At 36.6% G+C, this 17682-nt stretch overlaps 1 protein-coding gene across 3 annotated transcripts in view; it reads left to right on the forward strand.

The window, feature by feature from the left end:
- The window catches only part of TRAM1 (translocation associated membrane protein 1), a 32193-nt gene that overhangs the window by 2397 nt on the left and 12114 nt on the right, over window positions 1–17682 (forward strand). For 2 of the 3 annotated variants that reach the window (XM_045896410.3, XM_045896411.3), the window contains exons 2-6: window positions 6044–6107; window positions 8024–8145; window positions 8270–8386; window positions 9746–9804; window positions 11485–11569. In XM_045896410.3, the coding sequence (XP_045752366.1) occupies window positions 6044–6107; window positions 8024–8145; window positions 8270–8386; window positions 9746–9804; window positions 11485–11569 (447 nt within the window). The remainder of the gene's footprint in view (window positions 1–6043; window positions 6108–8023; window positions 8146–8269; window positions 8387–9745; window positions 9805–11484; window positions 11570–17682) is intronic. The other variant, XM_054512566.1, reaches the window with a different exon arrangement.

Consider the following 17682-nt stretch of genomic DNA (forward strand, 5'->3'; position numbering starts at 1 on the left):
TGGTATAACTTTGCTTTTATGTGAAAGTTTTCATAGTCTCTTACCGCGTTTCTGTGGAAGTTCACCACCTATACCTTGCCTCACGTAGCAGTGATTTCTTTTTTTTAAGTTTTTATTTATTTAAGTGGGGGCTGTTTAAGTGGGGGGGGGGAGCAGGGGGAGAGGGACAAGCCGACTTCTGCTGAACATGGAGCCTACCACGAAGCTCAGTCTCACAACCCTGAGATCTTGACCTGAGCCAAAATTGAAAGACTCTAAACCACAGAGCCACCCAGGCACCCCATGTCAATGATTTTTTTAATAGTGAGTGGATTTTTGCTTCTATGTAAATCTGTAAAATTTATAAATCTAAGTAAACACAACAAAGATCTAAATAGAAGTTTTTAGTTCAAAAGAGAACATTAAAGTAATATACAGAAGAAGGAAGTTTGTGCAAGTTGTACCATGTTATCTACATATCAGGGAAAAATTGACGAAATTAGTTTAGCTATTTGACTTTTAAAATAATTGCTGCTGAACCTCAAAATTAACATAACTATAGAATTACAGTATTTGCGTTAGAATAATAGAGAAGTTGATGTTTTTGCAGTAGAACCTGTTAAGCCCTTTGTGTGAATATATTGAGAAAATGTCAGAGGATTTACGAAGAAATTGACAAAGTGATAACAGATACTGTATTACTAACCAAAATGAAAAATCAATATAAATATACTGTAGAAGTGTAGATGCTGTAGCTAAAGGGGTCCGTGTTCAAGTTAGGGCTCTGCAGCTTGCTCACAGGGTGACCTAGGGCAGATCATTTTAACTTCTCAGAACTTGTTTCCTTTCGGCAAAACAGGGCTCATTGGGTTACTTGGAGAATTAAATTAACTAATGTGTATCATGGCTTTAGTTCAGTGCTTGGTTTACAGGAGCCATGCCATAAATAGTAGCTATTATTATTCATTAGATATTTATCAAAGTTGAAAATAGAAGACAGCATTTTTAGGTGAGAGAAGGGTCCCATGGTTAGCATCTAAAGAGATTATATGTAAAAAGGTTAATTAAAAAAAAGTAGTCTGTTTTGGAGAAATCTAAGTTTAATTTCTGGGAAACTTCATGTTACCAAGAATTCCTTGTAAATTTTGAAATCATGGTTTTAATACAGTCAGTATCTGTCTACATAATGCAAATCATGATCTTTAGTTAATGGCTTCCTATTTGAGTTGGGAAAATTTGAACAGTTGAAAAATAGAAGGGTGTTTGGGAATCCAAGTGAGGATAAAAGGAGTGAGGAGTTAGGGGTTTCCAAGAGGAATATTTTCTTCTGGAAGGGAGCTTCTTTGCAGGAGTCTAGGTGGTTTGTGCCGTGCAGATTTGGGAGAACATTTACAATTACAGCTATCTTGGAACTGTTTTGGAGGTTTATTGTATTTTTAAGGATGACATGCCTTAATGCTAACATTTTCTTTCCATCTCACTTATTTTTTTTTTTTTAAAGATGTTATTTATTTAATTGAGAGAGAGAATGAGAGAGAGAGCACGAGAGGGAAGAGGGTCAGATGGAGAAGTAGAGCCCCAGCTGAGCAGGGAGCCCGATGCAGACTCGATCCCGGGACTCCAGGATCATGACCTGAGCCGAAGGCAGTCGCTTAACCAACTGAGCCACCCAGGCACCCCTCCATCTCATTTATTAAGAACTTAATTTTATTTAAGCTTAAGGTGATGGGGAAGTGAAATGTGATATTCAGAAATTGTCTTTATCTTTCGGGCATATAGTCAATGTAGTAAATCACACCTTCCTCTGACAAGTACGGTATAATTTTAACAAGAAAAAAACATCAAGCCCAAACTGGTGACCTCTTGATTAAGGAAACATTAGGATATTCATGATACTACATACAACATAGAATTAGATAATGCCTTAGACTTTGTGGAACCTGTTCAAGATGTATCTGAGTAAGTTTCATTCTTGTAAATGGAAAGCAGTGTTATAAATGTCCAAAACTGTCATAAACTCAGTTATGTTTACTTTTGAGTACATTATATATTTCTGCAGCATGTTTTATTCCAAATTAATTTGCCTTACTATTAATTGATTGTAATATTAGGTGAAAGCAATGCTTGCTGAGGTGTGAGGCTTAGGAGGCCTGGAAAAGCTAGTAGCATGATTTTTCTGTAAACTTTTTGAGGTATGTAGTTTGTATTTTTCCTCTTGCTCTACTTTTAATGACACATGCTAAAGTAGCTGGAGGCCAGATTGTAATTATTTGGAAGCCTACCATAGAAAGATAATCTAATTTTTGTTGCTTTTGGTATTTGATATTAAATTTATCTGAAGAATTTTACTTGTCATTTGTAAAGGACTCTTGAGAAGTTTTTTTAGCTATGATAGTGGTGACGTCATATTCTAAACTAGAAACAGGTGTGTGGAGAACGTATGTATGTGTTAATATATGTGGAGTCTAAACAAAGATATCAAAAAATGAAATTTGGTCATCAGTCAACTTTATTAAAAATAATCACATAAAAGCAGTATTGCCCTGGAAACCCACGCCATCATTCTGCTCTAGTGCATTCATGTGAATGACCCAAATGATAATACCAGAACCCTTGCTGGCCTTTTCTATTCAAGTGACCTTTCCATATCTACGACGGTTAAGCAACTCACTTTAGTGGCCATACCGTGGACTTTATCACGTAGGCCTGCCTTGTTTCCAGATTCTGAATTCCAATATAGCAAAGCTCAGCCACAACCTACATGTTTCACCTCCTTCATTCTGCTGCTCGTGTGCCAACTCTCCACCTAGTATAAGCTTTTATGGTGCCTTGGCCCCTTCATTGCTTTGCTTTCTTCCTGAAGACTTTAACTGCTTGTCCACACTCACCCCAGGCCTCAGCTCCCTTCCCTCTTGGTCTTTTCTCCATATTAGCCCTGCAAATATCCAACCATCAATCCACTGCACCCTCTGCTTTTTCTGTGCTTTTCCATTCATGGATTGCTAAGGGTTGCCAGAGAAAGTCATAACTTGTGCTGATAGATTATATTACAAATCAAAGGCTTCTAATCTCAGACATCAATAACACCCAGTGATCTTTTTTACTTTTCTCTGGCCAGCTCCTTTCCCTATAGGAATGATATAAATACTCATTCAAGTCCCTAATCATGCTGAACAGATCTCATTGCTTTTTTTTCCACCACAGGGAAAATAAGAGTTTACTAAATGTGTGTTTCTTCACTTTTCCTGCCTTTTGAACTTACCTGACTCATCCATTGCTACCTTCTTTCCCATCTAAGAAGAAAACTTCAAGATTAACTTCTAGCTCTATCCTTACATTTCATTTCTTACCAGATCTTTCTATCCATTGTCTCCTTAAATGTTTAATTTCTTCCTTTTCCCTGGCACCTTCCTGACTGCCCCCACATAAGCTCAGTCTCTCTCATAAAAACATAAATCTTGACCTGGCATCTATCACTGGATACCACTTTGTTTCTCCTGTGTTCTTCAGTCTATGGTATGATTTTTGCTCTCATTGTTTCATTGGAATCACTCAAGCTATGACCCCTGATGGCTTCTTAAAATGTAGTTCATTGTACTCCTTTCCTGCCAAGTCTCTTTTGAAACTTTGACTTTATTAACCACACCTTTTTGAAATGTTACCCCTTGGCCTTGGGGGCATCTAGCTGTCTTCATTCTCTTCCTGCCTCTCTGATCATTTCTTCTTATTTTGCCACCAGCTTTTTCTCTGCCACCTTCATGGTTCTGTTGTTGTCCTATTTCTCTGCAAACACTGTGCACTCTCCATAGATGATTTAAATACCCCCACAGCTTTAACTATCTACTATAAGTAGAGACTCCCAAGTCTTTAAGCAAGGGTCTCCCTGCAGAGTTCAAGTCTTAGGCTTATCTGCCTATTGGTCTTTCCACCTGCATATCTCACAGAAATCAGTCTGTCTAAAACTCAGTTTTTTCTCTTTTCCCCAAAAGCTGCTGCCCCTCCTGTATTCCACATTTTATTAATAGTATTACTTTCACTTGTTCAAGCTGTAAGTATCCATACATAATCTTTGACTCTTCCCTCTCGCTCCCCACGCCTTATTCTGCCCCAAAAGTACTGTCTCTGTCCCACTACCACTGCCTTAGTTCAGGCCTTATTATCTTTCATGTGGTCTCTTGCAGAAGTCTTATATTTGACTTGTGTACCTACTCCAGTTTATTTTTTATTTAGTATTTAATCAACAGAGATGATCAATCACCTAACATGGGTCAGGCCCCATGCTGGGCTCTAAACATACAGTGAAGAAACAGGCATGGTCCCAGATCTTATGGAGCTTACTTTCTAATGTGTGTGACAGAAATTAGTAATATTATCACACCAAGAGTATGTGTTTTGAAAGAAAGGAACACAATTCTCTGAGATAATCTAACAAAGGACGTTAGATCATCTCTGAGATAATCTAACAAAGGCTTCCTTGAAAAGGTGTGATTGAACTGAGATCTGAAGGGGGAAAGTTTTCAGTAGGGTTTCCGATAGAACTGCATGTGCACAGACCCTGTGATGGGAGGAATCCAGGAGGCAGTGGTCTGAGGTAAGGCTGGAGAGGCAGAGAGGAAGGATCATAGATTATTGTATGGGCCACATTAAAGATTTTGTTCTTCAGGCACCTGGGTGGCTCAGTCAGTTGAGCGTCCAACTCTTGATTTTGGCTCAGGTCATGATCTCAGGGTTGTGGGATCAAGCCCCGCATTGGGCTCTGTGCTCAGCAGGGAGTCTGCTTGGGATTCTCTCCCTCCCTGTGCTCCTCCCTACACACCCCTGCTCATGCTCTCTAAATAAGTGAATTAATAAATAGGTAAGTAAATAAATGAATAAATAAAATCTTTAAAAAAAGATTTTGTTCTTTATCCTAGAAAGCATGGGAATCCAGTGAAGAATTTTCAGGGTGGAGGTAGGGGATGGGTGGGCATGGGGAAAGGTGTTAACACGGTCAGAAGATGACTCTGGTTGCAGCGTGGAGAATGGATTTGAGGGGGCTTCAAAGACCACTTACTAGGTACATCCATGATCTTTCTAAAAAGCACAAATGAACTTCCCCCACTTCCTAATTCTCTAATTGTGCCAAAATAAAATCTAAACTATTTAGTCTAACAAACAAGGCCCTTTCTAGCACTTGAGAAGTTTTCTAGGCTTTTCTACCGCTTACTGATGTGTATCGTGCCGGGCCTCATGTTCGCTATTTAACCTTTGTGCTTTCTGTTCTTCTACCTATGCTGCCCTCCTCATCCCCCTTTATGAGCCTAGAGAACTTCCGTTTTCCAACAAGAGACAGTTCCACACCATATCCTCTGAGAAGCCTTTCCAGAATATGCCTTATTCCCCACCCCAGGAAAAAAACAACAAAAAAAATTCATTGTCTATCCTGAATACCTGTTGGCACTGATTCTGTAATACTATAACAATTTGTTTACCCATCTTCCTGACCCAACTGAGCTACGAGTGGTCAGGGATTGTATCATTCATCTTTTTTATCCATTCTTGTCTAGCACATTACCTGGTGCCTATAAATACTGAGTAAGCATTCCATTTTTCTGTTCTGACCACTTCACTTTTACCAATAATCAGGTCAGTTAAATATTGAGGACTTAACTATCCCAGGTGTGTGAGAGATAAACACATACACATACCACAGACCCCAGCTTGATCAGTTTTTAGTGGTGGTAACTGTGCTTCCTTTCCTTTATTAATTTACATTTCAGTGTTTTTTAATAGGAACTTTGTTCATTGTACAGGTCTAGAGTAGAGAATCACTGAAACTACAGAGTGTCTCTTTTGAAATCTTAAAGTTAGGACTAACAGAAACTCACAAACTCATCTAAACTGCAGCACTCCCAAGCTCAACCCCTGAATGATCAGGAATTCAGTTGTGCCTGTCACAGGGCCACAAGAACTAGGGTGCCCTTGGTTCTTAGATTTGGGGGCAGAACTCACAATGTTTTCTCCCTTGACCTATTTGGGAGAAGGTCACAAATTGACTTGATCTTTTTTTTTTCTTTTTTTCTAGATAACAGCAAAAGCTTCTATCATTTTTGTTACTCTTCAGTACAATGTTACCCTCCCTGCAACAGGTAGGTAGTTTTCTTTCAGAATTTTCTATTTAAGTAGAAGGTTTTACCTGAACAAACTTGGAAATTACGGTGAATACTAAATTCTTTAATTTTAATAGATTTCATTCATGATTAGACTGAATGTTATTTTGATGATTTTATAATGCGAGAAATGATGTATTTTGTTGACTTCACCCTATGAAAATCAGATTTTATGTGTTTAATGTTTATTGTGTATTTTGTAAATGGACTTGATTTTCCATGGGAGAACTTTTTTTTTTCCCTTCTATTCCCTCTGATCTTTTTCATAAGAAAATTCTAAGAATAGATATTGAATATTTGTTTAAAGTGTTATCGTTCAATCAAGGTTTCTAAAGGTACAATATTTAGGTTCAGTTTTTCTGACCTATGAATTATGCTTTAGACCTAAAGTAACAATCCTTATAAGCCTATTTTATTTTCATGTTTTTGTTGTGCTCTACCTCTAAATGTCCGTAAGCTCTAGGAGTTACAGTAGCATCCAAACTACACTTTCAGGCTTTATTTTTAAAAGTTTCATTTCTTTTTTTTTTTTTTTTAATTTTAAGTAGGCTTCACACCCAGTGTGGGGCTTGAACTCATGACCCTGAGATCAAGAGTCACATGCTCTGCCAAATGAGCCAGCCAGGCACCCCTAAAAGTTTTATTTCTAAATTATGCAATGTGAAAGTCAAGCTGTTATTGGAAGTTGATTGTAGTTGAATACAGTGATACAATTAACCAGCATGGGTTGAGGGTATTTGGTTAATAAAATATTAACATATTCAGACAAGTATTTGGCTCTGTATTTAGAATGTAGGATCAATTACATAACATTGAATTGGGTTTATTTTAGGTATATAGTTGTATAAATGCAGTTGACCCTTAAATAATGCAGAGGTTAGGGGCATTGACCCCTGTGCAATCAAAAATCTATGTACAATTTTTTGAGTCCCCAAAACCTTAACTACTAATAGCCTACTGTTGACCAGAAGCCTCACCAATAATATAAACAGTTGATTAACACATATTTTATATATGTATGATATACTGCATTCTTATAATAAACTAGAGAAAAGAAAATGTTATTTTAAAAAGGAAAATGTTATTGAAATCATAAGGACAAGAATGTACATTGGCAGTATTTCTTGAAAAAAATCTGCAGGTAAATGGACCCAGGCAGTTCAAACCTGTGTTGTTCAAGGGTCAACCATATTTGATTTAGTGACTTAGATATCTATCAGATCACTCAGAATCAAAAAGTTATTTTGAAATTTGAATATGCCAGAGAACAATAGTGCTTTTTTTCCCAAATAATTTCTATAAATATAAAGCTTGAGAACAATAATTTACAGCAACTCACAAGTATTTGATTAAGATTTGTTTTGAAAAAAAGAACAATATCGAGGATTAAAAACAATTTTAAGTAGCAGTTGGCTCTATCTATAGTGCTGATAGGTCAAAACTCATTCAAATAGGGGTTAAATCAGTTTTTCTATCAGAATCATAATGAAGTGTCTAGTTTGAAAAGAGGTAGAAAATTTAAGACAGACAGATAGGCTAAGTATAACTTTGATGTAACCTAATCTCTACCTGGGATAATATCAATTTTAGAGTCTTCCCAAAGATCTGAGTATGGCCTCCCCTTCCCTGTTTTTTGGTCTTTGATGGCTGTAACTAACATGTGTCAAGTCTTTTGTAAGTAATTTCTGAGGCCTTAGATTTCTGGGTAGTTTTCAATTTTCATTGCTCCTAAGACTCAAGATGTCCAAAAGCAAATCACCTATAATGTTTCTATAGAACTTATTTATTAGGTTAGTCTTCTTTTGTTTGTTTCCATAACTATGTTGTGCTTAGTGCTGTTTTTATAATCTTATGTATATTTTTGTGTATGTGTGTTCTTCCTTTTTGGCCTTCAGAAGAACAAGCTACTGAATCAGCATCCCTTTATTACTATGGTATCAAAGATTTGGCTACAGTTTTCTTCTACATGCTAGTGGCGATAATTATTCATGCCATAATTCAAGAGTATGTGTTGGATGTAAGTATACAATCTTAGAAATCTATACTTTATAAAATACTAGTGCTCCATACTTAACGGTAGTCACATATTAAATATGCTTTATAATATCTTTTTAATTACTAATGGTTGTTTTTATTTTTAGAAAATTAACAGGCGAATGCACTTCTCCAAAACGAAACACAGCAAGTTTAATGAATCTGGTCAGCTTAGTGCATTCTACCTTTTTTCTTGTATTTGGGGCACATTCATTCTAATATCTGTAAGTATATACTATGCTTAAATTTTCATTTCTCAAAGTATTTATGTTATATAGCCAGAACAGAAAATGATGTCCTATTTTTAATGCTCATAAGCAAAGCCTAAACCTTAGAAAATCCCTTCTCTATTCTTGTTATCTAAGATTAGGAATTTTTCTGTTGAACTAGTATAAATCAAGTTTCAGTGATAAGCCTCTTTTTTCATTAGTTTTCATACAGCAGAAATTCTAAACTGTGTTTAATGTTTCAGAAAGTGTTACTCATTTTTAGTCAGTCTGAATATTTTTATATCCTGTAGTCATTTGCAGATATCTCTATATTAGCAAAAAGGGAAAAAAGTCAGTGCTAACTTTTACTGGGTTATATGAGTTGTAATGTTTCTAGTCATTTCCTCTTTTAAAAACAGTCTGGGTAGTGTCCAAGCAACTTAAAATATTGTGTAACTTTACAGTTAAAGCTATCAAAACCTTTAACTGTATCATTCTAACTAGTGAGGGGGAAGGTAGTATTTACATTAGTATTAGTATTAATAATCTCCGAATTTATAGCACTCTAGAGTTTACATATTTTTTAGTTTGTTAGGACACAATTTTTTTTTTAATTGCCATGTTAGAGATAAATAAACAGGCAAAGTGTACAATAGTTAGTTTTGGAAATAGATTAAAACTCAGTCTTTCCAGGGCTCATGCCCTTTTATGCTGCTGCTTTAATGATACTTTATAAATATATGTAATTTCCGCTTAAAATCTATTGAATAATTTTTTTAACATAATCGTGTTACATTTCAGTAGGAAAATACTCTTACTAAAGATAAGTCACATGAGAGGTTTTTTGTTTTTGTTTTTTACACATGTGCAGTAATTCTCACTGAATAGATCTGGTTATCCAAGAAAAAGATTTGGGTTAGTGTGTGGACATCATCCTATAAAACTTGGCAGCACCTTAATCCTCCATCTCCTGTCAGGTGCTCCGTCTTTCCCGAAATCCTTCTCTGATCACCCAAGACAAAATTCATCTCTCCCATAGCTGTTGTTGCCTCTGTTATGTACCATTACTGTTTTTTGATTGTTTTATGTTTGTTCACATACATGTATTTTTTACTCTATTGGATTATTGAATTTTGAAGACCAGGAATTATGCTTATTTGACTTCATATCTTTCATAGTGATTTTCAATTTGCTAAAATAAGCAATTCAACTGAATCAAAAATAACTAAAACAACTAAAAAGTTTAACTTCAGTGGGCTCTTTGGAGTGCCTGATCTGGGAAATTATAAATGTGTAAGAAATGAAAATACTGTCTTATTTTCCAAGAAGTTTGCATTATACTCAGTAGGCTAATTTTTATATCTTCTTCCTTAGGAAAACTACATCTCAGACCCAACTATCTTGTGGAGGGCTTATCCCCATAACCTGATGACGTAAGTCATTTTAGCAGGCTTTTCTTAGTTAAGGACCATGGTTGTGTCACTTTTAAGCAGAACCTATTCTTGTCATTCTCTTTAGGACTTTGGCAAATTCATACAATAGGTATGTCGTTGGCAGTCCCTCTGCCATAAGAAAAAAATTCTCATGCTCTTTTTTTATGTATAATTAATATTTCCAACATGTTCATTAGCTTGAGAAAACTGATTTTAACAATCTTAATTTAGTTCTGGTTTCCCTTCTCCCTCATCCTTTCTCATCAGTTCTCCATCTTCACTGTACTTTTTGCTCCTTTTCTGTGCCCCAGTCTTTTTTTACTCTCTTACACTGTAAACTTCAGGGTAGCGATTGTCTCTTTTTTATCTTTCTAGCCCCCAAGGTTTCTATACAGTCCTATAAAAAAGCTCAGTGTTGCAAAGACATTCAGCTAAATTACTCATTCTTCAAGCCCAGCTCTAGCACGACTATTCCATATTATTTTTCCTTGCTATGTAAGCCTATATTGTCTTTTGCTTTCCTGAATTTGTCATTTTGGTATATAATATTTTAGGTAATATCTCTACATTGTCATGAATGTTCTATAATTGTTCCATTTATGTAAGTCTTGTATTGTGCCCATACCCACCAAGACTCTGTGTACCTTGACAGCAAGTAGGAACTGTCTCTTTATATTATATATCCTTCGGTGTGCCAGGCCATATGTAGGTGTTTGTCGCCTAGACAGCATTCAGTAAATGCATTGTGATTTGAGAATTGGAGAAAAAGATACAAAGGAAATAACATGACCATGCATACCTTTGTTTTAAGTCCAGCAATAATACCCACGCTGCTGAGTCATTCTGACTTTTAAAAATGATATTAATTCAGCGAGCTTTTATGCAGTAGGGTTATAAACATCATATTTATATGGGACTATCTCCCCTCTCCCCCCAAAAATTTATTTCCAGTTGGTTTTGTGTTTTCAATTTTAGAAGTCTGGAGGAAAAGGGGAAGGGAGAACAAAGAGAAAGCAGGAAGACTGGAGATGTCAAGAGACTAGTGATTCTAGGCTGATGAGCTCTATCTCCTGGGGAACACTTCCATGCCGTATTCCTCTTTCTAATCCTGGTTTGCCTCCATTTATTTGGGGGCTCTCTCAGTATTCCAACCAGGTAGAGTTACCATATTGCCCTAAGAAAAAAGCCAGGGGAGATTTTCAGTTGGGATTATACCAATTTCAGGTGATCGTTTATCTAGGCACTTTCGGTTTTGTGTCCATCTTTTTGCCCTTCCTGCTTTCCTTTTGATGAAACCTTAAAGGTCTGTAAGGTGATTCCCTCAAAGTCATGTTCCTTATGTTTTCAGTAGCTAGCATGACATACTAATCAGTATTAATGTACTAATAGACAAGGGGGTCTGGTTCCTCCCAGCCAGCGTGCAGGTTGTCAGGGTTCTGCAGATAATGTCTTTGCATCTGTTGTTTAATCCAGAGGAATCAACTGGTGGTGAGAATATTCTAGGGAGACAGGGAAGTGGCTGCTGGGGAGTTGTTAAAGGTGCACAGAGAACTGCAGGGAGACCTGAAATGATAACACGAAGGTGGCTACTTAGTACATCCTGATTTCCAGCGTTGGTTTTTACTTTATTCTTTAAAAATATCATGCTTTAAAAGGTATTTTTTTTCCTTTCTTGTGCAGATTTCAAATGAAGTTTTTCTACATAGCCCAGTTGGCTTACTGGTTTCATGCTTTTCCTGAACTCTACTTCCAGAAAACCAAAAAAGTAAGCTGGGATTTTGTAATTTTAAAAGTTGTCATTTTTTTCCCTTTTTTTTGAAAAGTCACTCTAAAATTAAACATTTCCTCACATCTCTAACCTCCCTTTTTCTTTCCCACCTGAACTCTTCCCCCATTATTCTCCTACCTCCCCTCTTTCCACAAAGACTAAATATCCTCACATATTTCTTGAAAAAAACTTTTGTCATATTTTAACTGAGAGTGGACTCTTTTACATTTGACATGTTAATCTCCTGTCTTAAAACTGTATCAGTGGTAATTTTAAATAAAATTTAAACAAATTTTGAAATGTAATATTAGTTTTAAATAAAATTTAAACAAATTTTAAAATGTAATATTAGTTTTATATTATATTTTATATTATTGATATTCTTAGGAGTTTCACAAATGAGACAAAAGGATTAATCAGATTATTCTGCAACTAATAGTTCTGTGTGTTAAGGCCCAGGAAAAAAAATATTAAAAAGTATTAAACAAAGTAAGCCATAGTTAAATACTCAGCAGTGAAGCTTTTCCCGAAATGGGAGGAGCATTCTTCTTAGCATCTGAGAAAGATGTTTGTTTGTTTTATTTGAACAAATAACACCTGGAGGAGTACAATATCCTTCTTTCTATTTTATCCTCAGTACTTCTAAAGTCAGACTTTGTGAAATCTCAGAGTACACTTTAGTGCCTTTCTTTAACTCCTCTCTCAAACCTATACCCCTTCCCTGTTGCTTGAAACTAAATACAGCAGCTCACCTGTGCTCCACGGGGGTTTTGCTGGTTTGTATCACTTCCTCCCTGCTCCCTTTTCCTCTGTGCTCTCCTTGGGCTTCATTCACACTGATATGCTCTAATTTTATGATCCCAGCACATCAGTTCTTTTTCTGGGAATACCGTTAAATTAATCAAACACTCGTATTCCCTTTTTCAGGGAGAGATTATTTTTAAAATCCTTATACAGGAATACAGACAAAACAAGTCTAGTCCTGAGTTAACAACTATTAAAGCTGGGTAGGGCTACATGGGGATTCTTTATACTCTCTATTGGTTGAATATATATTTACATTTGTCCACATTTAAAGCTCCCTTACTTTGAGACGCTTTTCAGGATAGAAGTGTAACATGACCAGTTCATCTCTGCCTTCTCCAAAGCCACACCATTTCTGTATGTACTGCAAGTAGCTAATCCAGGGTATAGCTGCCTGACTTACTACTGCTTTGTGTCTGTGGTTTTTGTGTCCTCTGTGTCTGTCATCATTGATGTTGTCTGCTATGATCAGAAAACAGCACCAAATAGAGTTCATATACTGTGGCTTGAAAGTTCTTTTTATGTTGATTTCTTTTTCAAGTGGAGTGTTTTTCTAGTTAAACTGATTATAAGGATTAGGATGATGATCCATAAAACCTTTGGCTTAGAACTGTGTTAAGATAAGATCCTTAGGCTCACAATTTCCAGAAGCCCTTCCATATGCAGTAAGCACCTGGTGCGAACCACAGATGTCCTAGAGCTGCACTGCCCAAAACAAAAGCCACTAGCCACATTTAAAGTAATTACAGTTAAAAACAAAATGTACTTTCTTAGTCACACTTAGCCCTATTGCAAGTACTCATTTAGCCACATGTGGCCATACTGTCTGCCATTTTGGATAGCAGAGATAGAGAGCATTTCCATCATTGCAGAAAGTTCTGTTGGGCAGTGTTGCTGAGAACATCATAGTTTCTTAATGTCTTAGTACCGTGGCTCAAATATTTAAAGCTTTTTTCATGCACATATTTGTATACCCATAGACATAATACCTCTAGGCTTCATTATTAATCTGTCTTAGTCATTGACCGTGTAAATAAAGAAGGACATTTCAAAGTAATTGTTCATTTTAGTTTTCAAAGTTCTTTCCTTATCAATTCCTGCCAGATGGCATTTCTCCAGAAATGCAATCTAATTTTTATGGAATAATTTGCATAACTTAGAACTTAACTGAAACTATTTTTAACACCTACATATGACAGTCAAAAGTAACTGTTTCAAGTAATTAACATAATTTGAAAGTAACAGCTGCATATGTGTTAAACAGTTTCTTAAAATTTACTCTATGAAAATTATTTTTGGAAGAACTCTTTACTGGAAGAAACTAGTACAGTGATTGTTTTGAACTGATCCTACAGAGAAATGAAGAAAGAAAGGAACACTACTACTGTTAGTAGCAGTTCAAGAGGTGTGTTAGTCACAAATAACTGTTTCTTTTAAGGAGAATATTTTAAACACATACAATATGTATGCCTCAATATAAACATTATTCCATTTTGCCCATTAGAACATTCACATGTAATTTCTTAGCCAACTTGAATATGTGGGCTTTTGGAGAAGTCTCAATGAAATATTTAGCCAAATATTTTATTTCTCATATTCAGTTTATTTAGTTTATTTATACATGCATATGATTGTATATCCTGTGAAGTATTTTAAATTGGAAATAATGCGTTTTCCCCTTCCCCCTTCATGGAAGTTATATTCACACTTTCCATATGCAATTTTGTTGTTCATATCTATCATTCATCACTAGAGCCACTTTTTGAATCCTCTCAGTTTTTCCAGAGTACATCATCTTCCACTGATTCCTCTGCTAGGCCCCCTATAAGCACTTAAAAATCACATTGATTGAGGTTTTTAAGGCTGTGTATCTTACCCAAACATGTATTTCTTATTCAAAATAATCGATATTGATCCCTATTACATAAGAGTTTTGAAAAGATTTAAATATGAGATGGCTCCATCTGTGGTTTAGGGGAAAATCTTTGCCTTATATTTGGGCATATTTATGATATTAAGTTTGAAATCAATTTTTTTTTACAAGTACAGTGTAGTTAAGAAAAGCATTTTCTTATAAGAACAGAAATTTATTAAAGTATATGGCTGATCTTTTTAATAAAAAGATGTTGGAATAACAACTGAAAATGGCACTTGAAGTTATTTATAATTTTAGAACCTATTTTGATTTAATGTACCATATTTACTAGCTTTTCCATGAAAAAGGAGACAATTAGAATTTTAAATCATCATGCCATGATTTCATTCTTATATTAATTAAACATTAGCATTAAGAATAAGAGACTTTGATAAAGTTATTTTTTTTTAAGATTTTCTTTATCTGAGAAAGAGAGTGCACAAGCAGGGGGAGGGAGAGGGACAAGCAGACTCTGCACTAAGCATGGAGCCTGATGCAGGGCTTGATCTCACAAACCTGAGGTCATGACCTGAGCTGAAACCAAGAGTCTGACGCATAACTAACTCAGCCACCCAGGCGCACCTAGAACTTTGATAAAGCTTTTCTAATAACTCATTTTCATTATGTCTTTTTTCCATTCAAGTATAAAAGAATTTTTTTTGTCTTTATTTTATATTTATTTATTTTTGAGAGAGCGCGTGGTGGGGAGGGACAGAAAGGGAGGGAGAGGGACAAGCAAAATGCAGAGCCCTATGTGGGGTCAATCTCCTGATGCTGAGATTATGCCTGAGCCAAAACCAAGAGTCAGACGCTTAACTGACTCAACCACCCAGACGCCCTAAGCAAGAGCTTTTAAAATAGTTCCTACAGCTTTCCAAAGGACAGAGTATCAATCTTTTTCTAAATAACATTCCCTTCAGCTATATACAAATTGACCAGTGTCTCTAAAGCAATGTTTGTACACTCAAAGCCTAACCAGAGAAAAAGTGAAAATAAATGAGTGACAGACAGGAGTATAATATAATACTTCAGGGAGTGATGGAGCTTGTTGTGAACTGGAAAACACATGCTCTATATTAAAGGCATTCCCAAATCCTTTTAAGATTACAAAAGTAATGGGGATGATATAGTATGATTTTTAAAATGAGAAATTTATCTAGATTTCATTTAGAAAATGGCTGTAATGGCACCCTTGTTCTAAGCCAGACTCCTGACATTCTCCAGTCCTCGTGGGGTGACAGTCCCACAGGCAGGATGCTTATATGTCTGAGGCCAACGACAACCTTGCCCAGCACCATGGTCTCTGGGGTTACACATTTCCGGGGGGTGTGGGGAATGAGGACCGGAGGCAGCTGGGTGAAACTTGGCCATCTGAGCTCACATCTGGCCACATCATAGATCCCAGTTAGGGAGTCAGCATGCCATCCAAGAGCAATGATCACTCTTCTCAAATCTAGTGTCTAGATGAATAAAAAAGTGGCTGAGAGAAAGCTCTTCTGGCTTCCCAAGACATTTTCACACATCATCCTACAATTTTATTATGTAAATAAATGTTTTCTAACAGGAGCCAGAAATAAGGTTTTGCTTATTTGTTTAAAGATTAACAAAATTCGGGTCACCTAGGGGGCTCAGTGGGTTAAGCGTCCAACTCTTGGTTTCAGATCAGGTCATGATCTAAGGGTCCTGGGATCAAGCCCCATGTCAGGCTCCGTGCTCAGTGCAGAGTCTGCTTGAGATTCTCTCCTTCTCCCTCTTTCCCCTCCCCCAACTTGAGTGCTCTCTCTCTTTCTCTCTCTCTCTCTCTCTCGCATGCTCTCAAATAAATAAAATCTTTTAAAAAGCTATTGCTAGGCATTTGATGGTTATGAAGATGGAAGCCCGTGATAGATGGTATTTTATTCTTCATTATTGGCTCAGTTGGTTAACTACCAAAAAAGGGCAAGGCTAAAATGCAAAATTGAACCTGAATTTAAGAAAGAAGCTTCAGGGGCACCTGGGTGGCTCAGTTGGTTAACCAGCTGCCTTTGGCTCAGGTCGTGATCCCAGCCCCACATCAGGCTCCTTGCTCAGCCTGCTCCCCCTACTTGTGCGCGCTCTCTCTCTCTCTGTGTCAAATAAATAAAATCTTAAAAAAGAAAGAAAAAAGCTTCAACCTCACCTTACCTAATTAGGTTGAGATTTAAGGACAAAAGATAAGAGAAATAGAATGGCTTTCGGAAAAGTAGTTTGTAATTTTTAAGTGTTTTTAGATTTGTCAGAAAGGAAAAAAATAGGCAGCTTAGGTTCTCTGTTAAATGATGTATTTTTAAAATTTGTGTTTCTTCCTTAAAATTAAATCCTTTTTTTTTAAGATTTATTTATTTATTTATTTATTTGAGAGAGAGAATGAGATAGAGAGCATGAGACGGGGGAGGGTCAGAGGGAGAAGCAGACTCCCTGCTGAGCAGGGAGCCTGATGTGGGACTCGATCCTGGGACTCCAGGATCACGACCTGAGCCGAAGGCAGTCACTTAACCAACTGAGCCACCCAGGCACCCCAAATTAAATCTTTTTTAACCCCCCAAAAATAGTTTTTTTAAATAGTTTTTCCAGCAGTTATTCCAGCAATTAGTTACATTGACTTACACAGTTTTAATACAGAGTTTAGTGTTCAATCAGCAATTAAAAAACCACAAAGCTTTTGTTGTAAGTATCAAGAGTCCCCCTGCTGTCTTTTCTCCTCAGAAATTTGGAGCATAGATTAACATATCTGAAGAATATGGTACTATTTCCCATACCAAGTCACATGCCACTTGCTTTAATTTAAAATATTTTATTTAAAATTATGGTTAAATGTTTTGTTGTGTACTATCCACAATCATGTTGTGTGGTGCCAGTAATATAAAACCACACTTTGGGAAACATTTATATCATGTATATACAGTGACACCTCTATTCATAGCATGTGAAATTGCATTTATAACACTGCAGGTGAGCTGTTCTAAAATGATTGTAAGACCAGGGCGCCTGGGTGGCTCAGTTGGTTAAGCGACTGCCTTCGGCTCAGGTCATGATCCTGGAGTCCCAGGATCGAGTCCCTCATCGGGCTCCCTGCTCGACAGGGAGTCTGCTTCGTCCTCTGACCCTATCCCCTCTCATGTGTTCTCTCTCTCATTCTCTCTCTCTCAAATAAATAAATAAAATCTTTAAAAAAAAAAAAAATGATTGTAAGACCAGAAAAAGGTTCCCTTGTGGTTGAACTTCAGCATATTAGTCTTGATACTGTTCTCCCTCTTTTTTTTTTTAAGATTTTTATTTGAGGGAGGGAGAGAACATGAGCTAGGAGAGGGGGAGGGGCAAAGGGAGAGGGAAAAACAGACTCCCCACCGAGCAGGGAGCCCAACACGGGACT

This window comes from Mirounga angustirostris, unplaced genomic scaffold, assembly GCF_029215605.1.
Source record: "Mirounga angustirostris isolate CCGP_5_RB_7025 unplaced genomic scaffold, mMirAng1.0.hap1 SCAF_4, whole genome shotgun sequence".
NCBI classification, from domain to species: domain Eukaryota; kingdom Metazoa; phylum Chordata; class Mammalia; order Carnivora; family Phocidae; genus Mirounga; species Mirounga angustirostris.